General features: G+C 43.0%; 1 protein-coding gene across 1 annotated transcript in view; it reads right to left on the reverse strand.

The window, feature by feature from the left end:
- Nucleotides 1–1,988: 1,988 nt before the first annotated feature.
- ino80.L (INO80 complex ATPase subunit L homeolog) overlaps nt 1,989–24,100 on the reverse strand; it is a 78,414-nt gene continuing 56,302 nt past the window's right edge. The window contains exons 27-36 of the mRNA XM_018231253.2: nt 19,632–19,759; nt 17,003–17,097; nt 16,273–16,345; nt 14,981–15,139; nt 14,729–14,831; nt 8,648–8,736; nt 8,243–8,398; nt 5,388–5,541; nt 3,921–4,133; nt 1,989–3,304 (exon numbers count right to left, since the gene is read on the reverse strand). Of these exons, the coding sequence (XP_018086742.1) occupies nt 3,117–3,304; nt 3,921–4,133; nt 5,388–5,541; nt 8,243–8,398; nt 8,648–8,736; nt 14,729–14,831; nt 14,981–15,139; nt 16,273–16,345; nt 17,003–17,097; nt 19,632–19,759 (1,358 nt within the window). The 3' untranslated portion in view covers nt 1,989–3,116. The remainder of the gene's footprint in view (nt 3,305–3,920; nt 4,134–5,387; nt 5,542–8,242; nt 8,399–8,647; nt 8,737–14,728; nt 14,832–14,980; nt 15,140–16,272; nt 16,346–17,002; nt 17,098–19,631; nt 19,760–24,100) is intronic.

Genomic DNA, 24,100 nt, shown 5'->3' on the forward strand with positions numbered 1-24,100 from the left:
TACCAGTTCAGCCTGTTTAAAGAAATGTAAAGTCCTACAATTGTTTGCATTCAAGATGAGAAAAGGACAAGTAAAAGTTTTTTAAAATTCTATTTTCATTTGGCCGATATTACATTAAAGAGGTTGTTCTCCTTTGAATTAACTTTTAGCCTGATGTAGAGAGTGATATTCTGAGCCGATTTGCTGTTGGTTTTCATCTTTTATTATTTGTGTGAGTTTTTTTTAGATTTTTATTTAGCAGCTCTCCAGTTTGCAATTTCAGCAATCTGGTTGCTAGAGTCCAAATTACCATAGCAATCATGCATTGATTTGGATAAGAGACTGGAATAGGAATAAAAGCAGGCCTGAATAGAAAGATGAGTAATAAAAAGTAGCAATAACAATACATTTTTAGCCTTACAGAGCATTTGCTTTTAGATGGGGTCAGTGACCCACCATTTGAAAGCTGGAAAGTCAGAAGAGGAAGAAGGCGGCAAATAATTAAAAAAATAATACATTTTGAAAAGTTACTTAGAATTGGCCATTCTATGACATACTAAAAGTTAACTTAAAGGTGAAGCAGCCCTTTATTGAATATTTTTTGTGTTCAGTAGGACTGTTGCCTGATTTGTGAGCGCTGACCAGCATAACATCTGACTATCACTGCTCACACAGGGCATGTTTAGGCTCAAACCCAGAGCAGATCAACAGTTTCTCTGTGTAGCCTTAGTGAAGAGAATGACTATGTATGTGAGAAGGTACTCAGCCATGCAATAGAAGTACAGATCTGTAGACCTTTTTTCTCACTATGCAACATTTTACTGTGTTTCGAGGACCAATAAATCTAGGACAGGTATATGCCTTTTTACCCCCCTTTTCTCTCTACCCCTGTACCCGGATCCTTAACCTTACTAACAACCCTTCCTTCCCCTTCCCCAACGGTGTACTCGGTAATGCGTAAAGAAATGTATGATGCATGAAAGTATACTGTATACCCAACTTGCTTTATTTTTCTTTCTGAAAATCAATAAAGAATATTTGGAAACTAAAAAAAAAAAATAATTAAATCTAGGACAGGTATGGGACCTGTTATCCAGAATGCTCGGGACCTGGGGTTTTCCCAGATAATGGATCTTTCCATAATTTGGATCTTCATACCTTAAATCTACTAAAAAATCATGGATTGGATTATGGCGGGTTTATAAGCAGTCGGAGAGAGGACCACATGAACTAGCCAACGTGGTCCCTGATCTGACACGAAAATCAAACATCTGCCCAATCAACATCAGGCAGATATTAGTCGGTGGGCCTGTCGGAGGCAGATAAACTATCAAATTGATCTAAAGTGCCTGAAAATCTGCCTGTGAATGGCCACCTCAAAGGGGTGGTTCACTTTCAAGTCACTTTTAGTATATTATAAAATATCTAATTCTAAGCAGCTTCAATTGGCCTTCATTTTTCTTTTTTATTGTTTTTTGCATTATTTGCCTTCTTCTGACCTTTCCAGCTTTCAAATTGGGGTCAGTCACCCCATCCAAAAACAAATGCTCTGTAAGGCTTCACATTTATATTTATTTACTTTTTATAACTCATCTTTCTATTCGGGCCTTCTCTTATTCCTATTCCTGTCTCTTATTCAAATCAATGCATGGTTGCTAGGGTAATTTGTACCCTAGCAATCAGATCGCTGAAATTTCAAACTGGAGAGCTGCTGAATAAAAAGCTAAATAACTCAAAAAATAAAATAAATAAATAAATAACTCATAAAATAAAAATTAATAGAAAATTGTCTCAGAATATCACTCTCTACATCATACAAAAAGTTAATTTAAAGGGGAACAATCCCTTTATTACCTGAAATAGACTCTGCAAATCCAGTCTCAGCCAACCCAGGGACCGTCTACTCCAAGAGGAACCTGGAAAATGTTAAAGGCAATTCACGATAAAAGGATCACCTCCCTAGTCCAATGCCAAATAATTACATTATAGAATTGAGGTACAAAGTTCAATAAAATTATCTTCAATTTATTTCGGATTGTTTTTTCCTCCAGTTAGTAAAAGAAAGATGTGTCTCTTTTTTATACATATGTACAAATTCAGATATAAAAATAGACAACACATTGTAAAGAGGAAAAGGAGAAAAAAAAGGCTTTGCATTGTTTAGATTGCCACTACATTATATATACACACACACACATACACACTTGTGATACTCTGGGTCACTGAGTGAAATGCAGGGGTGCAAATCAAAGGCAGGGGTGAAGGGATGAGCGGTGCCTCCAGGAGGCTGGAAGGTTCTTGAGCAGAACATGTTGTCTCTATCTCTCTCTCGCACATAAGAACATGCAGCCGAGCTCAGGAGGGGAGGAAGCATCTTCTCTCTGGCCCATGCTAATAAATGTATCTTGTTAAAAAACAAAAGTCCTTTCAATGGGATGGTCCTGTCACTCACGGGAGGCCATTCATCAGGTTCAGTCACGGAGAAAGGGCCTGTCATTGCCCATAATTCATAAAAGACTGATGCAGCGGAGAAGAGGTAAAGCTTCGGACGCTTCTCTCACTAAGAAATATCTTGGACGAAGGAAGGAAATGAGTTGGACTGGAAGGTTCCTTATTATGTCTGATCATTTGGAGTATTGTCTCATGAAAGCAGAAGCATCACTCAGTAGTCCGTTCTACTCACTGACTCGTCACCCCACTTTCAGGGTAGACAATAGTGCAAGCAACGTTAGAAAGGGACTGTATAAATTAGGGCAGCGGAGGGGCCAAAAACGGATTATTGCATTGTCACCAATTCCCAAGGTCTCTGGGGAGTGAGCGGTACATATTCCAGTAATGACCCTGGAAAACGAAGACACACTCCTAAAACCTGGGATATACCATTATTTAATTTCATTTTTTTTGTATATCCCTGGACAGGGCAAACAGAAGAATAAAGGATTCTGAACAAATACAAATACCTTGAGTTCCCCCCACTACCAAACCAACAGGCCCATAGCAGTTATCCGGCACAAGGAAAGCGATCATATTTGTGCTGTTGCTCTCAGAGACTATATGGGATGTCAAAGAAAGGATGCCGAACAAAAAATGAAGTTTCCCTCAAAGACTCTCAGCCACAACGCCCTAAAAACAGAGCACTATAACCCTCCCCGGGTATTGGAAGCCTTGCTGTGTCTCCGTGTTGGAGTTTCTGGGGCTAAGCCAATGGGATTGTTGCGTTTGCTTAATGGAGATTTGATGGGAGAGGATGTGTTTAGCGGGCCAAAGTCAGACATCCCTGAAGTTCGCAACAAAGAGGTTTGGAGGGGACTGCTGGCTGGGAGTCCTATAGAGAGAGAGACAAATAGAATAATTATCATCATCATTTATTTATATAGCGCCGACAAGTTACGCAGTGCTATACCTTCATTTATAACAAACGGGGAATAAATGGTGAATAACAAACAAGGGTTTACTAAAGGTTAGGGTACATAAGGATTATAGAAACAATTTTGTGATTTATAATATGACTGGTTAATAAAAAGATACATTGAATAAGCTTCCCTAAACACGTGGGTCTTTAAGGAGCGTTTGAAAGTTTGGAAGAAAGGAGAGTCTGACAGCTCGAGGCAGAGAGTTCCAGAGAAAAGCAGAATCCAGAGAGAAGTCTTGTAGATGAGAATGGCTGAAGTGGTAAGAGGAGAAGCGAGGGGAAGGTCAGAAGCAGAGCAAAAGTTGAGTGAAGGAGAGTATTTTGAGAGCAGAGATGAAATGTAGGGAGGGGCTTCATTGTTAAGTTGAATGTGAGTGTTAGTAGTTTTAATGTGATTCTAGAGGAGATTGGGAGCCAGTGAAGGGACATGCATAGGTGAGTGCTATTTAGTGCTAATTGCATAGTTAGAGACTTACGAGAGTAAGAGATTTGCAACTGGGCTTTGAGAGAACAGTAAAGCATCTCCTACCTTTGGAAACGCTGTATCCGTAGGCCGCATAGGCTGCAGCAGAAGCAGCGGCTGCTCCCGCCATTGCTCCGGCCATTGCTGCTGCGCTACCTGCAGTGGATTTGCGGCTCCGGGACTTGCCTCCTTTCGAGCCGTTTGCACCAACCTTGGCCCGTCCCCTGTTCCGACTGGTGTTTCCCCGGCTGCTATTTGGAGTTTCCTGGTTGGAAACCCCTGCTCAATGCAATAAAGCGATATCATTAGCTATAGTGTAATATGAACCAACTTGCTAGCAATGTTATATGCCTCAAACCCTATGTTTAATTCAACTTCACAATAGAGCCGTTATCTGAATGGCTTACAATGAAACCTCAGCAGAGGTGAAGCAAGGGCAATAGTTCCCAAGGGAGCTGGAAGCGCAACTACTTGCTGTGATTCTACTAGAAAATCTCTATTATATCTGAGAGTGTTAGAGGCAGATATAACCAAAACTGGTGAAGGAATGCATCTTGCTTCTGATCCTTAATCTGGCACAAACCCAGCACATGGGCCAAGGGGAATTTCAAAATGACAATGATAACAGGCTGCAACAATGTCCACGACAGGCAAGAACACATGACACAATTTCTAAGATGGGCCTCCCTAAAATATGTGCTCACGGCTAAAGGAGCCTATAGGAATTCTGTTGTGTATGAGCAGAGATAAGGGCAAATACAGGCAGAAAAAAGGGCAAGTCAACCCCCAAAATAAAATGCCCAACAAAAGAAAACATTATTATAAGCAACTTTGCAATTTACATGCAATACAAATTTTCTATGATTTTTAAGTTATTTGTAGGGATGCGCCAAATCCAGGATTTGGTTCGGGATTTGGGCAGGAACCGGGCTATGTCAGCAGGATTCTGATTTGGCCGAATCCTTGTGCCTGGCCGAACCAAATCTTAATTTGCATACGTAAATTAGGGGCGGGTAGGGAAAACGCATGAATTTTCATCACAAAATAAGAATTTTTTGCACTTTTTTCTCTCCTGACCCTTATTCAAATTAGGATTCAGATTCGCTTAGGTATTCAGCTGAATCCTACACCAAGGATTCGGCCGCATCCCAAATAGTGGATTCGGTGCATCCCTAGTTATTTGTATATGTTTTGCTATTGAAAGCAGTGTTTGTCCCTTTCTCTTCTTTGCCCTGGATTGCTCAGACTGTTGATACAATGTAAGGCAAGGCAGCGGATAAACAGACCCATCTTTGCTGGGGAACTAACACTTTTGCAACATTGTTTAAAAAGTAACAACCAGGAGTTAAGCAAATACTGATTTTAAAAGCCATTGCTTTTACAAATAACTTAAAGAGCACTGGAAATGTTTAATACATGTATACTGGAAAGTTGCTTAGAATGATATTTTCTTTTATTTTGGGGTTGACTTGCCCTTTAAGGCTGCAATGTGAAAATCAACACAGAGAATTCCATTTCCTCTCGCACACTTACCATTGAGATTTTCGGAGCCAGTGATGGAGGCGGGGGAATTGGTGCCCCTGGACTGCTGTGCCGAGGAGGAAGGATCGTCAACTATAACCAACATGTCGTTGCTGCTTTCATCTGGTGCAATGGATCCTGTATGGAGCTCGCTGCTGATGGAAATCTAGTTCATAGAGAGACAGAAGGGCATATGAATGCAGGAGTGCAGAATCCTGTCACTAATGTTTTATAGAAGTCAAGTTCTAGGAATATTTTGGGTGTAGTACTGCATTTTGAATGTTCCACAGTAAGCGCACATGCACACAATAGGTTAACTTTAAGTATACTATGGAATGACTAATTCTAAGCAGCTTTTCAATTGGTCTTCATTATTTATTTTTATAGTTTTTGAATTATTTGCCTTCATCTCATAATGTTTTCTAGTTTTCAAATGGGGATCACTGACCCCACCTAAAAAACAAATGCTCTTCAGGGCTCCACATGTATTGTTATTGCTACTTTTTAACTACTCGTCTTTCTATTCAGTCCCTCTCCTATTCATATTCCAGTCTCTTATTCATATCAGTGCATGGTTGCTAGGGTAATTTGGACCCTAGCAGCCAGATTGCTAAATTTGCCAACTGAAGAGCTACTGAATAAAAAGCTAAATAACTCAAAAACCACAAATAATAAAAAAAATGAAAACCAACTGCAAATTGTCTCAGAATATCACTCTCTACGTCATATTAACAGTTCATTTAAAGGCAAACAACCCCTTTAAAAGACATCTGTCTTTCCATCACAAGGCAACTGTAAAGGTAGAAGCCTGGACAACAGACATCCTATCATAAACAATCCTTGCAGCTACATTACAGTCCATATGAAAGAGATGCAAATAACTGGACACACTGGTGCGGGGGCAATAATAGCCAAGGAAAAGAGACCCTGCTGGATTAACAAAGGGACCCCTGGAGAATTGACTATGGGATTTGATCGACGGTGAATCCTAACTTGATTTCCCTTGTCTGTATGTCTCATCTCCAAAAACAACTAACATCGACCCGATTGGCTGGAATGGTCTTTTGGGTGTGTCTGTCTTGAGAAAAGCGTAGTATAATATAGGCTTTGTTTGAATGGTCTTCCTCATATATGTACGTGTGTGTGTGCGTGTGTGTCTCGTTGTCGAAGGGATCCGCACTCACAGAACTCAAATTTCTTTATTATGGGGAGACTGACGTTTCGGCTTTGAGAAATGCTAAGGAGGTAGCCTAAACGTCAGTTTCCCCATAATAAAGAAATATTAATTGTCATTAAGTCAGAGAGATAGAGAGAGATAAATGGATATATTTATATAGAGATATATATATATATAGATAGAGAGAGAGAGAGAGAGAGAGAGAGAGAGAGAGAGCGATAGATAGTGTGATAGATAGATATATAGAGATAGATAGAGCAAGAGCATTTGCAACATTCCTGTTCCTTCCCTTGCTCCCGCCTTCTTAGTTCCCCTTTAATTTTAGACACTTTTTATTCTGTAAAGAAATATATCGCTTATTTAAAGATCAAGCTGTCTCCAGTCACTAGCCAGGCATCCCAAAATAGAGCAGTTGCAATATTAGGTATACAAACGGTTTTGCTTGCAAATTAAAATGAGACAAACATTTTGAAAAAATCCATTAGAAAAAAAAAGGAGGACAAAAGTTACATTTCCAGGGGATTGGGGGCAGGCCAAGGGGTCTTGTTAAGGGTATTACAAATTTACCGGCAGCTACATTGCTGGTAAATCTGTAATACCGGCCCCGGCAGGTGTTTTAACGGAATACCGGCCGGGTGGCAACCCTATACCCATACAATAAGGGGACCCTAACCAATGGTTAAACTTTCAATGGGGGCTTGAACTGAGAAAGGTTGCCGTCTAATTAGGTCTCCTGTGATTATCAATCTCACAGAAAACATTAGTTCACGTATCCTCTAACCAGAATAAATTGAAGATCCCAGGCAAAGTGACTCGAATGCACAAATACTTCACTATTTAAAAAAAAAAAACAAAGGTCTGAGACCGTTTACATAAACAATGTACAGCTGTTAGCAGTCTTAAAGGAAATGCAGTGTAAGAGAACACAGAAATAACGCCGTCATTTAGTTTTTACAATAGGTACACTGCCCCCTAGTGGAAGCTGCATAGCAGTGTCTGACTTTCGTAGCCAATGGATTGTAAAATAAATGGCTAATCAAATAATTACACACTACTTTAATAATACTTAAAAACCTTGTTTATAGATGAGCTCTGTGCATTAAATTGTTCACAGGGTTCCAGAATGCCGAATGGTTTAGTGGGTGTTCCATGGACTTGTTTTGTGTAGGGAACTAGGCAAAAGTTTCCAGTGGCACAAGGCTATTTCCTTCAAAACTGTTGGAAACATGTACTTACTGGTTACATTAAAGGGGTTGCTAGGGTCCAAAATACCCTAACAACCATTGACTGATTTGAATAAGAGACTGGGATATGAATAGGAGAGGCCTCCATAGAAAGAGGAGTAATAAAAAGTAGCAATAACAATAAATGTGTAACTTTGTTTTTAGATGAAGTCAGCGACACCCATTTGAAAACTGAGAAGAATCCAAAGAAAAAGTCAAATAACTAAAAAACTAATTTTTTTTATAGTTTTTTAGTTATTTGCCTTTTTCTTTGGATTCTTCTCAGCTTTCAAATATTGAAGACCAATTACAAAGTTGTTTAATATTGTTCATTCTATAACATAGTAAAAGTTACTTTAAAGGTGAACCACCCTTTTAAGAATCCCTAGATCGCACAGCAATGTTTAGATGGGGGATATTTGGAACCATTGTGTAAACTGGACAACTAATGACCAATCAGAGCTCACCTCACTGAATGGACTTGGCATTGCAGAGTCAACACTGATGAACGAGTCTTCCCCATCTGCAGACATATTGGAGTTATCAGCTGAGGGCAGGAAAGGGATCACCAGATTAACCCCTTCCTTCTTCCGCCTCCCGTCCACATCATCTTCCTTCTTCCTCTGCAATGAAAAAAACATTTGATTAAGGGGATACTTCCTCCTAGTATTCACCAGAGCAGTATGGCAGAACAAAAGCTTTTTGCCTTTCATGGTGTTGCTAACTAAAGACAGCTAGCAACCGCCTTGTGCCCTCCAGATGTCATCAAACTGCAACTCCCAGTACAACAGCTGAGACTAGTGGGAGCTGTGACTTGTAGTTTGACAACATCGGGATGGTTACAGGGTTTTACATATAGAAAAAAACATTACCTTTTCTGCATATTTCTCCCTCTTCCTCTTGCGCTCCTTCACTTTGTTGGTCTCCTCTTGCTGACGTTTCTCCTCTTGCCTCTGACGCACTGGAGGCAGAAAATTAGGGGTTAATCAGTCTGTGCAGTAAAAAACAGGATTTTAAATCTGTTTCTCTGTAGTCGATAGGGGGACACAGGGACCTTAGGGGTTAAGCTCCATCCTCCAGGAGGCAGGACACTTATGAAATTATTCAGGGGGCGTGTCTGGATAGCCAGCTTAACCCCACACACTTAGGGCTCTTACTGACGAGCCGTTGTAGCTGCGCTCCATTTTTCTGCGTTCAGCCGCAGGGGAGCGCAGGAATAGACGCATTACGTTTTTTCCAATGGGGCTGTACTTACACAGGCGCGTGTAGGCGCCGAACGCAGGTTGAGACACAACATGCTGCATTTATCCTGCGTTCAGAGCCTACACGCGCCTGTGTGAGTACAGCCCCATTGGAAAAAACGTAATGCGTCTATTCCTGCGCTCCCCTTCGGCTGAACGCAGAAAAACGGAATGCAGGGGAGCGCAGCTACAACCGCTTGTCAGTAAGAGCCCTTACTTGTTCCAAAGATACTGCAATATTAACTGCATAAAACGATAACCAATGGCAGAACAGTAAAATTATTCCCATGAGACCAACATGGTCAACTATTTCTCAAGGGGCGGGAAGCCCTGTGTCCCCCTATCGACTACAGAGAAACAGATTTAACAGTGAGTATCAAAAATCCTGTTTTCTCTGTTGTCTCTGGGGGACCTTAGGGGACTTAAAGCAGCCCCAGACAAATGGTGGGAATGAGGAATAGAATGATTTGACACTTTCACTGAACCACAGAGTGCAGTACTTTGCAGCCAAACACCGCCTCCGCTGAGGAGTACGTGTCAAGGTTGTAGAATTTTGAAAATGTGTGAACAGAGGACCAGGTGGCCGCTCTGCAGATCTGCTCCACTAAGGCAGAGTTGCGCCAGGCCCAGGAGGCTCCGATTGCTCTTGTTGAGTGAGCTCGAACATTCAGTGGTGGAACCTTCCCCTTTGCTAAATAGGCTTGACGTATTGTTTCTTTGATCCATCTTGCCAATGTGGCTTTAGAAACTGCCCGGCATTTCTTATGCCCCGCTGGTAGTATGAACAAGGCAGTAGAACTTCTAAAGGATTTTGAACGATCCATGTACCAACGAAGTGCTCTAACGACATCCAACTTGTGCAGTCGGCGCTCTTTTTCATTCTTTGGATCAGGACATAAGGTTGGCACTACAATTTCCTGATTGACATAAAAATGGGAGACCACCTTAGGTAGGAAGGAAGGTACAGTTCTCAGAACGGCTTTATCCCTGTGGAAGGTTAGGAAGGGTTCTTCACAGGACAGAGCACTCAGTTCGGACACTCGTCTAGCTGATGATATTGCCATCAAAAACACCACCTTATTGGTCAGCATTGACTCTGAAATGGAATCCATGGGCTCAAATGGTGGATCAAGTAGCGCCTCGAGAACTAGGTTTAAGTCCCAGCCAGGAACTGGGGAGCGGAAAGGAAGTCTTAGGTGTTGAACGCCCTACATGAATGGAATCATCTAATGCTAGTCTTGTCTGAAATAGTACCAACGGGGCTGATATCTGCATATCTTCTTTATTACCCAAGGTAACATGGGAAGAGGTGGGAAGACATATGCTACCCGGAATCGCCAGAATTGTGTCATTGCGTCCGTCCCTGCAGCTGTCGGATCCCGACATCGAGCAAAGTACTTGGGTACATTGAGATTGTTTTTGGAGGTCATGAGGTCGTTCTGAGGATGCCCCAAGCGATGTACTAGCTCGGCAAAAATTTCCAGGTGTAATTCCCATTCTCCTGGTTCTAGTTGATTGCAGCTCAGGAAATCCGCCTTTGTGTTGGATATTCGGGGTATATGGATTGCGGACTACCGTGCGTTGTGGCTTTCCGCCCAGTGTAATATTTGTTGAGCTTCTGCCAGGGCCGCCTTGCTGCGGGTCCCTCCCTGGCAGCTTATGTATGCTACCGTTGTGGCATTGTCGCTCTGTACTCGTACTGGTTTTGTCGAAGTGACTGTGTCCATATTTCGAGTGCCAGTCATACGGCTCTTAACTCCAGTATGTTGATACTGGAGTTACAGGCTGGCATCCGTGGCGATGACCGTCCAGTCTGGTGTCGCCCATGACTGTCCTGTGTTTAGGTTGCAGGGTTTCAACCACCAGAGGAGAGAGTTCCTGGTCCGCTGGGACAGGGAGAACGTTCGGGACAGTGGACCCCCTTTCCAGACAGTAAGTATATTCATCTGTAACGGACGAAGGTGCATCTGTACGAACAGTATTGCCTCTATTACGGAGACCATTACCCCCAGCACTCTCGTTGCTGCATGTATTGAGATCTGCGGAGGGTGAAGTAGACGTTTGATCTGGTCTCTGAGCTTTGTTTGTTTTTCGTGAGGGAGGGAGGGAGAGAGACTAGTTGAGTGATCATGTTGGGTTGTAGGTTTCGTGGCTGGGTTGTAGGTTGGACTTCGACCAATTCACTGTCCGCCGAAACTCTGGAGCATTGAGAATGCTAGACAGAGATCTTGTTTTGCTTGCTCTGCTGTTCTGGCCTTTATGAGTAAATCGTTCAGATAGGGTGTGATTGAGATTCCCTGTAGGTGCAGGGACGACACCGCCATTAGCTTGGTAAACACCCGGGGTGCTGCTGATAATCCGAATGGGAGGGCTACAAACTGGTAGTGTTTGTTGGCAAATGCAAATCAGTGGAAGCGGTGATGAGGTGGCCAGATCGGTACATGGAGATATGCGTCCTTTATGTCCAATGACATCAGTAGTTGACCCTCTTCCATTCCCCTGATCACGGAGCGTAGGGTTTCCATCTTGAATCGAGTCGAGCGGACTCCATCCTTCGGAATGTTCCATCCTTCTTCGGGACAATAAAGAGATTTGAGGAGAACCCTGAGAATTATTCTTGAGAGGGTACTGGCACCATGACTCCCGCTAGTTCCATGTTGGTGATGCATTTGAAAAAGCCCTGTTTTATGGAACTCTGGACATGAAAGATTTTTGGGGGGACATGTGAAGAAATTGATGTGGTACCCCTCTGACACTCATCTCTTTTACCAAGGCGTGTTGTATCAAAGCCTCCCGGAATCGCAGTAACTTTCCCCCTATTTGTTCCCTTGATTCCGGGGGGGGGGGGGTGGCCAGTCAGGCTGTTGTCAATTTACCATTTGCGGGCTTGTTGTGGGTCTTATTAGACTTCCAGGTCGACCTACCTCTGTCACCTGGTTTTGAACGGAAATGACCTAGGTGGGGAGTGGTTTCGTCTGGGAAAACGACCGCTTGGCCTCGAAAAAACCTTCCTCGTCTAGAGGTAGTGGTTGTTTTGCTTTTAGATTGTGGAAGGAAGGTACTCTTTCCTCCTGTGGCTTGGGAAATGATCTTTTCCAGTTCTTCATCGAACAACCGTTGACCTTTAAACGGAAGTGATGTAAGGGACTTTTTGGAGCTGACATCTGCTGACCAACTTTTAAGCCATAAAATCCGCCTCGCTGCTATTGAGAGTGCTGAGGACCTGGCCATGGATTGGGAAGCATCGAGAGTGGCGTTGCATAGGTAGGCTGATGTGTCCACAATGGGAAGAATGGATGCTGCGATTTCAGCCCAAGGCACTCCATCTTGTACATCTTTGAGAAGGGCCTCTGCCCATGCTTGTATGGCTCTGGAGACCCACGCTGACGCCAGCATGGATTGTAGCGCCGCCCCCAAGACTGAATAGATAGCACTCAGAGTACCTTCCATCCGCCTGTCGGCAGGATCTTTAAATACTGCAGCATCGGTAACCGGGAGTGTCGTAGATTTAGACAAGCGTGATACAGGTGCATCTACTGTAGGAGGGGTGCACCATTTATCGACCAATGGATAGACTTTGAGAATTTCTTAGTAGCTTGGAACTTTCGTTCTGGAAAATTCCATTCTTCTTGTATCAGGTTGGTCAGTTGATCATGTGCCGGAAAACAGGCTACAGACTTCTGTTTTCTTTGAAAGGGCCTGTGGTCTGACCCTTCTCCTCCTGAGATGGCGTGATATTGAGTATCTCTAGTACTCCCTTAATGATGCCATCAATGTCATGCTGTGCATCCTTTTCCCTGCTTTCCACTTGGTGTTTCCTCATCTTTCCCAGATTATCTGCAATAGCTGGCAGACCCTGCAAGGAGGCCAAGGATTGTGAGAGTTGTACAGCCCAAAGTGGTGCTGGTGGCTCTTGGGTCGGTTTTCTCCTGTTTCTTGGGAAGAGCCCTGTGAGTCTGAGTTCCCTTAAATCTGTTTAGGGTTTGGCACTTGGTGAGGATTGAACTCTGACCCCAGAGCAGAGTCTGCAGAGCGAATTGCCCTGGCCCCCCAAAAATTTAGCCTGGCATTTTGTGCAGGCGAAATGGGACACCTGCGCCGCTGCTGGGGTTACCCCCGCCCTAGGGAATAATCCCCCTGCCTTACCTTCTGCCATCCTGCTGGGGTTTTTCCCCCTGTCAGTAAAGTGTTGGAATGGGTAGGCGTGTGGGATGTGGCTGCTTTCTCAGCTGCCTTCCTTGTGGCACTGAATGGGTTAATCCTCCTCCCAGTTAAAGGGGAAGGAAACCTAGGTGGTGCAAAAACCCTCCCCCTCCCGTGTGTTGCCCACCCTCCCTCCTCCCCCCTGGCCTACCCGTCCCGCTGGGCAAATGCCCCAAACTTGTTACTTACCCTTCTGCGCAGGTTCATTCCAGGGAGTTCACAGACGTCATCTTCTTCCACGGGATCTTCTTCATGCTTTGAACGGCGCATGCGCAGTAGGAGCATTTCGCCAGTGCGATCTACTGCGCATGCGCCAAAAGTACTTTGTGACTTTTGGCGCACGCGCATTAGATCCGTACTGGCGAAATGCTCCTACTGCACATGCGCCAAAACGCTGTTCAAAGCAGGAAGAAGATCGTGTGGAAGAAGATGTCATCTGTGAACTCCCTGGACTGGACCTGCGCAGAAGGGTAAGTAACAAGTTAGGAACATTTGCCCAGCGGGAAGGGTAGGCCAGGGGGGGGGTGGGCAACACACGGGAGGGGGGGGGAGGGTTTTTGCGCCACCTAGGTTTCCTTCGCCTTTAATAATGCTGGGACTGGGAGCAGTGTGTGCTGTGGTGGCACGCTGGAGTAACGTTCCTGTTTGCGCTTAGCGAATCCAAGATGGTGCCCTTTGGCGCGCTTGGGTTATATGGGAAAAAAGGGCGTTGTACCTTAATCCAAAATGGTGCCATGCGCCTCCCTGCGGCTGCACTCCCTTTTTTCTCCTTAGATATGCAGAAGTGGAGAAGGTGTGCCGGCCGCAGAGTTCCAGCTCCTGCCCCCCACCCCGCTGGTTCCTAGGCAGCGCGGCTTCAACTCTTGTGCGGGACACTTAAAAAAACTGATTGGAATAAGTAAGTGTGTGGGGTTAAGCTGGCTATCCAGACACGCCCCCTGAATAATTTCATAAGTGTCCTGCCTCCTGGAGGATGGAGCTTAACCCCTAAGGTCCCTGTGTCCCCCAGAGACGACAGAGAAATAAATGTTGGCCTCCCGGTTTATTACAATAAGAGGCACTAATGCTAAAGTACAATTTATGTACATATAAATAAGGGATGCACCAAATCCACTATTTTGGATTCGGCTGAACCCCCGAATCCTTCGCGAAAGATTCGGCTGAATTCCGAACCGAATCCAAATTTGCATATGCAAATTAAGGGTGGGAAGGGAAAAACATTTTTTTATTGCCTTGTTTTGTGACAAAAAGTCGCATGGTTTCCCTTCCCACCACTAGTTTGCATATACAAATTAGGATTTGATTTGGCCGGGCAGAAGGATGCTGCCGAATACGGATCCTGCTGAAAAAGGCCAAATCCTGAACAGAATCCTGGATTCGGTGCATCCCAAATATAAATACACAAGCAAGAATGAGAAGTGTGTATTTTAAAGGGACACAACTTTCAGTATATTGAAGTGCTTGGAGCTGGCTGGGGAGGTTTAATTGTGGACTGATCATAATACATACATTTTTTCTCCAGTTCCTCATCATCCAGCAGCAGGCTCACCACTTCTTTCGGTTTCAGGGTGTCTGGCTTAAAGTTTCCTCCTGAGATCACCACCCGCTGGATCTGCAAAAACAAAGAAACGATTGTTAGGCGTATGCAGGTGTAACTGGGCCAAGATAAGATGGAATGTATTATTAGATGAAATGGTATGTAAATGTAAAAGTGCTAGCCACTGCTCCTAACCAGAACACTACAACAGTTTTGTGTCTCACCTCACTCTTCTCTTTTGCTCTCTGTAGTATTCTCTCCTCTATGGTGCCCTTACAAATGAGCCTGTATACCGTGACCTGTTTGGTCTGGCCCAGCCGGTGAGCCCGATCCATGGCTTGCTGATCCACAGTTGGGTTCCAGTCACTGTCATAGAATATCACCTGCACAAAAAAGAAAGCAAATGAAGCAACCACTGGTAAGGAAAGACGGATACATCAAAAATTGTATTGCTTGACTCTAAGGGGCAGATTTATCAAGGGTCCAATTGAAAATTCTAATTTTTTTTTTTATGGTCAAAACTGTCAAATTCAACTAGGGAGTTATTCAAATTTCATTTGAGGTTTTTTTTTTTTTTTAAAAAAATAAATCTGAATTCGATTTTCGAAATGTATTAAATCAATGGGAGATGTCCAGTGATCAATTTGAAGTTGTTTGCAGCCTTCCTGACATTCGAGTTTATATCAGAGAAAATTTGTTTCGAATCAAGTTTCCGGGCTGATTTAATTTATCCAAGTTTGAAGAATTACATTTTTTTTAATGAATTTTGATTGGTGGGAATTTCGAATTTATGGGAGTTTAGGGGAGTTTTTAAAAACTCACATGAATTCGAAATTCGACCTTTGATAAATGTGCCTCCCCGTAAAGCATTTACCCTTTAAAACAGGGCTGTTTGGCATATTAGTAGCCATGTCCAAGTTGCATGGCCTGCCTAAAAGCTTTAACAGGGTTGTTCACCTTTAAATAAAATTTTAGTATGATGTAGAGAGGGATATTCTGAGACAGTGTGCAATTGGTTTTCATGTTTTATCATGTGTGGTTTTTGAGCTTTTAGCTCTCCAGTTAGCAATTTCAGCAATCTGGTAGTTAGGGTCCAAATTACCCTAGCAACCATGTATTGATTTGAATAAGAGACTGGAATATGAATAGGAGAGGGACTGAATAGAAAGATGAGTAATAAAAAGTAGCAATAACAATAAATGTGTTACAGAGCATTTCTTTTTATATGGGGTCAGTGACCCCCATTTGAAAGCTGAAAAGAGTCAGAAGAAGGCAAATAACTGAAAAACTATAAAAAAAAAAAAAAAAATAATGAGGACCAACTAAAAAAATGTTTAAAAATAGCAATTCTATAACATATTAAATGTTAATTTAAAGGTAAACTACCCCTTTTACGCTTGCAGCCTTGTGCCTTTAAATGCTTATGGAACTCAATGGTAACCTGTAATATTCTTATATTTTATAAAAGGGGTACACTATTCTCTAGAAAAGTATTTTCATGCAAGGGTGCCCTTACCGTATCAGCAGCTGTGAGGTTAATTCCCAATCCTCCGGCTCTGGTGCTGAGCAGGAACACAAATATGTCCGTTCTGAAGGAAAACAGGGAAATAATTAAGAATCCATGAAACTGGCCTTTGGCATTACCAACTGACAAAAGAGCACTGGCAAAAGTTTGGCACCAAGGTCCATCTGTCACCAACAGGTATTTTGTCTGCCAAAGTTTTCTGCCAGAAGAAATACTCTGTATGTAGTATGTATATTTCTATTTATATTTTTTATCGGGGGGATATTAAGTGCAGAGTGTTACAGTGTGCGACTTTTATAATTTTTATATAGAGCCTACATAATCTACAGTATTTTACAAAGATCATACATGATTCACATCAGTGCCTGCCCTAGTGGAGCGAACAATCTAAAGTCCGTATCACATTTACAGGCACTAGAGTCAATTTTATCAGGAGAGTGGGAGGAAACTGAAATGCCCAGAGGAAACCCGTGAAAAACATATAAACTCCTTGCAGAGGAGGCTCCAGCACTGAAAAGCACTAATGCTAACAAATATGCCCCCAAGCTGCCCTACATATTGTAAAACTACTTTGGATAGGTTTCCTTGGCCTTTCTAAATGTCCATATCACAATGGGTCGGCTCATTTGGCAAGCTATATTTTATGTTAGAATGCAAGTCATACTCATGGACACTGGCCAATCACATTGTACAAGCAGAGAAGCTGTAACCAGTCACTTACCTGCTCTGGAAATCTGCCACCATGTCTCGCCTTTCTGAAATTTTGGAGGATCCATCAAGTCGTATGTACGTGTGTTTCCTATACACCATGTACTCCTGGGGAAGGGACACACAGTTTCACTCAGACATGACAATGCTCTCAAAACTCAATGCCGGAATTATTTTAAGTTTAGATAAAATAGCTATCAGTTAAATATATATTTATATAGAATGCTGAAGAGCATGTTGAATACACACACACACACACACACACCCCCCCCAGCACTCCGTTATATCGCCATAATAAAAAAAACTTTTTTTATGAAAAACCTGACTGTATGCAGTGAAATTCCCCCTTCATTTACTTGCTGTTACTGCTGCGGATATGAATCTCTAAACGGTCGCCGGCTGCTCTACAGGGAAACAAACAAAGCGGCTCGAGTTCAGGGAAGTAAGGGCTCCCCCTGCTGTTTGAGAATATGATTGTTTCCCTGTAGAGCAGTTAGGGACCGTCTGAAATTACCTATCTACAGTTGTCAGATCAAAAAAAGAAGGGAGAATTTCACTGCAAACAGTCAGATTTCTTAGAAAAGTGTTAGACGTTTTTTAATTAAAGTATATTGCAGATAGATTTATTTTTCATTAAAGAAAGTATAAATGGGATTTTTTTTCCCTTTACATGCCCTTTAAGCCATGTAAAAGCAAAAGAAATTGGCTGTTGTGTAAACACACACATCTAGGCTTCTGCCTATACTATGCCCTGGTCATCTGCAAGTGTGAAGTGACAGTGTGTATCTTATATTACACCTGTCACTAATGCATTGTGCTGAAATCTGTGAACCCTCATTGGAATTTGATGTTGAATTGAAAGAGCTTTTCACCCTCACCCTTATCTCTTCTTTCCTCCTAAACCCTCCTTCCTTCCCTACTGGTTTGACGAAAGAGCTAAACTGTAGCACATTATGTTACCAATGTGCGCATTACCGAATCATAAACAGTGGTGTGAAAAACTATTTGCCCCCTTCCTGATTTCTTATTCTTTTGCATGTTTGTCACACAAAATGTTTCTGATCATCAAACACATTTAACTATTAGTCAAAGATAACACAAGTAAACACAAAATGCAGTTTTTAAATGAGGGTTTTTATTATTTAGGGAGAAAAGAAATCCAAACCTGTGTGAAAAAGTAATTGCCCCCTGAACCTAATAACTGGTTGGGCCACCCTTAGCAGCAATAACTGCAATCAAGCGTTTGCGATAACTTGCAACGAGTCTTTTACAGCGCTCTGGAGGAATTTTGGCCCACTCATCTTTGCAGAATTGTTGTAATTCAGCTTTATTTGAGGGTTTTCTAGCATGAACCGCCTTTTTAAGGTCATGCCACAACATCTCAATAGGATTCAGCTCAGGACTTTGACTAGGCCACTCCAAAGTCTTCATTTTGTTTTTCTTCAGCCATTCAGAGGTGGATTTGCTGGTGTGTTTTGGGTCATTGTCCTGCTGCAGCACCCAAGATCGCTTCAGCTTGAGTTGACGAACAGATGGCCGGACATTCTCCTTCAGGATTTTTGGTAGACAGTAGAATTCATGGTTCCATCTATCACAGCAAGTCTTCCAGGTCCTGAAGCAGCAAAACAACCCCAGACCATCACACTACCACCACCATATTTTACTGTTGGTATGATGTTTTTTTTCTGAAATGCTGTGTTACTTTTACGCCAGATGTAACGGGACGCGCACCTTCCAAAAAGTTCAACTTTTGTCTCGTCGGTCCACAAGGTATTTTCCCAAAAGTCTTGGCAATCATTGAGATGTTTTTTAGCAAAATTGAGACGAGCCTTAATGTTCTTTTTGCTTAAAAGTGGTTTGCGCCTTGGAAATCTGCCATGCAGGCCGTTTTTCCCAAGTCTCTTCCTTATGGTGGAGTCGTGAACACTGACCTTAATTGAGGCAAGTGAGGCCTGCAGTTCTTTAGATGTTGTCCTGGGGTCTTTTGTGGCCTCTCGGATGAGTTGTCTCTGCGCTCTTGGGGTAATTTTGGTCGGCCGGCCACTCCTGGGAAGGTTCACCACTGTTCCATGTTTTTGCCATTTGTGGATAATGGCTCTCACTGTGGTTCGCTGGAGTCCCAAAGCTTTAGAAATTGCTTTATAACCTTTGAAATTGAACTCAGGTGTGATAAACCACAGTTAAGTTATTTTTTAACAAGGGGGGCAATCACTTTTTCACACAGGCCCATGTTGATTTGGAGTTTTTTTTCTCCCTTAATAACGTAAACCTTCATTTAAAAACTGCATTTTGTGTTCAATTATGTTATCTTTGACTAATAGTTAACGGTTTTTGATGAGCAGAAACATTTAAGTGTGACAAACATGCAAAAGAATAAGAAATCAGGAAGGGGGCAATTAGTTTTTCACACCACTGTACATCTCAATGCTTAAATGTACGCTTCTGTATAATTGTGACGGACAAAGTGACACTGTGCTACTTTTATTTATACTGTGTTTTCAGTATTATGACTGTTTCACCTATCATTCTTTGAAAATCAATAAAATGTTCAAATGAAAAAAAAAAGAAAGAGCTTTTCAAATTCATTCTGTCCAACAAGATGGCCTTTCCTTTAGTGTCTCTATATAAACTGGCCCCTTTACCTCCAGCAAGTCGATCATCCGCGTCATCTGGGAGTAAATGAGCACTCGATGGCCGTGTGATTTCAGCCGAGTCAGCAGCAAGTCGAGAGCGTACAGCTTCCCACTGTCAGTGATCAGACTCTCCTTATCTGCATGGAATCAAACAGAACAGTATATTAGACCTTAATATAGATCCCTTACGTGTGCTACACTTAACCCTTCCCTCTCTTACAGTTTGCACTCTCAACACTTCCATACCCATTTGCACTGGCATGGTTCAGTGAGGGTTTGTCATATTGAGTGCCACAGCATGCTAGTTTGGTAAACCCCCCCCCCCCCCCCAAAAAAAAAAAACATTTTAGAGGACTGCGAAAAAGGTGTTTTGGGCCCTTGATTCGTTTTCTCTATTGCTTTCCGCCCTCTCTCTCTATAAACAATATTGCTTTCCATGAATAAAGGAGCAAGCAATGCAGAACATACAGAAGGCATGCCCTGGGCAATTCATTAAATATACCTTCATACTGGAATGCATTATTTGCCGTTAATAAATCTTTTATGAGAAGGCAAATCTGTTTCAAGGCTGCAGTTATTCCAAACTGGGCCCTTGTAATAAAACGGATGATATAGGTAACAGTACTGGGAGCAGCACCTGGGGAATGTAGAGGCACCTGCATGAAATGACTCACTGCCTAGATATGGAAATCTGATGGAGATAATCAGAATTACTCTAAGATACAAAGATATCAAGCTCATAATCCGTAATAAACCTCTCGAAGTGTTATGAAGACAAGAATAAATTATCCAATATTTGTGCCCTGTTCATTAAGCATGAGTAGTAGCTGCAGGGTATAAGTGCTGGCCTTACTGACGTCAGCCACAATAAGTGGCAATTTATAAAGGTTCTCGGCCGCGGAGAGAGAAGAGAGCGGAGAGAGAAGAGAGGGGCTACAGATGGGGAGGGGGGATACGGAGGATAGCCTTGTCGTGTATTTCAGGAAAAAGAAGCATCCTGTTTGCAGCTTGTGTCCATAAACAAAGCTTTAAAACAATGCTCTGCTGATCCTGCTTAATGTTTAACCCCAACAGGGCTGCAAATACACAAAGCAAGGCACTGTGGGTACAGAATCTTACTTACACTCTTATACAGTATTAAATTAACAGGAAGTGACAACACAAGGCACTATATATATATATATATATATATATTTCATACAGGACTGGTAAGGTGCCATGCTGCTTGACTTTGCAGGGGCTTTCTGCATTGGCTTGTTTAGGGCATCATTATCTACTGAGCAAATATCTGAGCAAAAATGCTGTTTGTAACAGAATGACTGAGGTGCACAGGTGAAATATTTTGAACCACAAAAAATAAAATAAACACTGCGGGTTCACTAGAGTGAAAGGCCTGAGCGCTGCACCTATACTCACCCATGCACTAATATTTACTGAATAATACTGATACACCAGGAAGTGTATGAAGGAAAATGCCAGGTTTGGAGAGGTTAAACAGTACAGAATTCTCTGTGCTGGTTACATAACAAGGCCCTGTTTCATGGGCAAACAAATGAAAATACAGTTTATGTTTATTTTGAGCCCATAACATCATTGCTTCTGTTCTCTTGTTATTATTTCACAGACATAGAAACATATTGGCCTACTTTTTTATTGGACAACAGGAATGGAGAGCGAATGGAGATCGGGGAGAAGGCAGAGAGGGAATGGAGATCGGGGAGAAGGCAGAGAGGGAATGGAGATCGGGGAGAAGGCAGAGAGGGAATGGAGATCGGGGAGAAGGCAGAGAGGGAATGGAGATCGGGGAGAAGGCAGAGAGGGAATGGAGATCGGGGAGAAGGCAGAGAGGGCATGGAGATCGGGGGGGAGGAGGGAGAAAGGGCATGGAGATCGGGTGAAGGCAGAGAGGGAATGGAGATCTGGGAGAAGGCAGAGAGGGAATGGAGATCGGGGAGAAGGCAGAGAGGGAATGGAGATCGGGGAGAAGGCAGAGAGGGCATGGAGATCGGGGGGGAGGAGGGAGAAAGGGCATGGAGATCGGGTGAAGGCAGAGAGGGCATGGAGATTGGGAGAAGGCAGAGAGGGAATGGAGATTGGGAGAAGGCAGAGAGGGAATGGAGATTGGGAGAAGGCAGAGAGGGCATGGAGATTGGGAGAAGGCAGAGAGGGAATGGAGATCAGGGAGAAGGCAGAGAGGGAATGGAGATCGGGGAGAAGGCAGAGAGGGAATGGAGATCGGGGAGAAGGCAGAGAGGGCATGGAGATCGGGGGGGAGGAGGGAGAAAGGGCATGGAGATCGGGTGAAGGCAGAGAGGGAATGGAGATCTGGGAGAAGGCAGAGAGGGCATGGAGATTGGGAGAAGGCAGAGAGGGCATGGAGATTGGGAGAAGGCAGAGCGGGAATGGAGATTGGGAGAAGGCAGAGAGGGCATGGAGATTGGGAGAAGGCAGAGAGGGAATGGAGATTGGGAGAAGGCAGAGAGGGAATGGAGATTGGGAGAAGGCAGAGAGGGAATGGAGATTGGGGAGGAGGGAGAGAGGGCATGGAGATCGGGAGAAGTCAGAGAGGGAGTGGAGATCGGGGAGAAGAGGCAGAGCGGACATGGAGATTGGGAAGGGAGAATTGAGGACATGGAAAAGGGAAAAGGCACAAATATTTAAATATAAAATATAGTTGTATTGGTGTGTGACATGACCTGGGCAGAGCCAATGCCTTCCTAAGAACTTTGACATTATCCTATTATCATAATTAAACGCACACACAAGCGGACCTGGCATAGCAAAAGGTAAGCGTGGAATACAAAGATTACCGATGCCTGGGGATATTAATAAACATGTCTTATTAAGAAATGAATGGGAAGAAGTCAACCTTCATGGCATAACCAAACTGAAGCTGGAACGGTGATTACTACACTGATCTCTGGATGCTCCGACCCAGGTGATTTCCATGGAGTGATGGAGCAGATTCCATAGCAGGCAGCCTAGTGCACCGGAGCTTCTCTTGCAATAGTTGCAGCTAAAGCACAAAGTGCTCTATGGCAATTGTTACAGCCACTAGATTGTGTGTGTTGTGTTTGTGCTGTAGGACCACCAACATGTGAGGGCAACCATTGTGTGCATTCGATTAGACACAGTCAGATACACGCAATCAAATTATATTATATAGAAATAGGCAGGACAGGCCTACTATGGAATATTCACATGAGAGCTGTGAGTGAATCCAACAAGGGTCTGCACATCTGAGACACTATAATGCACACAACTATTGTGGTATTCAAACACCTTGAGCGCCCTCTTGTGGTGAGTGGGAGCACTCAAGGTAGGTATGCGAATTAAAATGCCCTGTGGGAACACACAAGGAGCTCTCTCTCTTTCTCGCACAACAGGAAATCAGGCTAGCTTGTTTAAAAACATGTTGCCGGAAACCTTTCCTCTGCTTCTTCCTACCCTGGATTTGTTTTTCCCCAAACACATCTCAAGCAAGATTTAAGGCCGGGCCCCCTTTCTGCTCCTGCCCCTTAGATACCAGGAATGATCAAGATGATACGTGCAGGTTGTAATGCTTGGCTTGTGCAGCCTGCAAATAGAAGCAACAACTTCATGTGCAGATTTCATGCAGGAAAGGACCCCCTCCAAATTAAAATACAATCACCTCTATCCTAGCAAAGCTGCTGGTTAGGGCCCGGCTGTGTTTGGGTTTTTTGATTAAGCACAAGTAAGCATAAACCTAGCAAGTATGTAAAGAAACCCTATACAAAATAACCCCTATAATATTTAAGTACAGGTATGGTATAAATTATCCGGAAAGGTCAGAATTATGGAAAGGCCGTCTCACATAGACTCAATTTTATCCAAATAATCCAATTTTTTTAAAATAATTTCCTTTTTCTCTGTAATAATAAAACAAGAACTTGTACTTGATCCCAACTAAGATATAATTAATCCTTATTGGAAGCAAAACCAGCCTATTGGGTTTAATTAATGTTTATATGATTTTCTAGTAGCCTTAAGGTATGAAGATCCAAATTACAGAAAGATCCTTTATCTGGAAAACCCCAGGTCCCAACCATTCTGGATAACAGGTCCCATACCTGTACAAAGGGTAGGCTGATCTGATAATCTAGATTGATATATTTCTTCCAGGGGCACGGAACCATCAGGTTGAGGTTCTGAAAGCATCTCTCAGTGTTCCGCCAATACTTTTGTCATTTAGGACATAATACACTTCAGGGCTTATGTAACAACAGGGTAATTTTTTTAGTAACTTACAGCAACCAATCAGCAGGTAGCAATCTACCTCTTTGGAAGGAAACAGCTGATTGGCTGCTGAGAGTTATTAAACAAGGAGCAAGCTTCTGCACATTTTATTGAAAGAGCTGATCCAACAATAGCTGGTACCGGATACATTAATGAGCGGCATTTTTCCCTTTATGTAATAAGAGGGGTTCTTTTTCATGTGCACCGTATAGAAAGTGGTT

Source organism: Xenopus laevis, chromosome 8L, assembly GCF_017654675.1.
Source record: "Xenopus laevis strain J_2021 chromosome 8L, Xenopus_laevis_v10.1, whole genome shotgun sequence".
NCBI lineage: Eukaryota > Metazoa > Chordata > Amphibia > Anura > Pipidae > Xenopus > Xenopus laevis.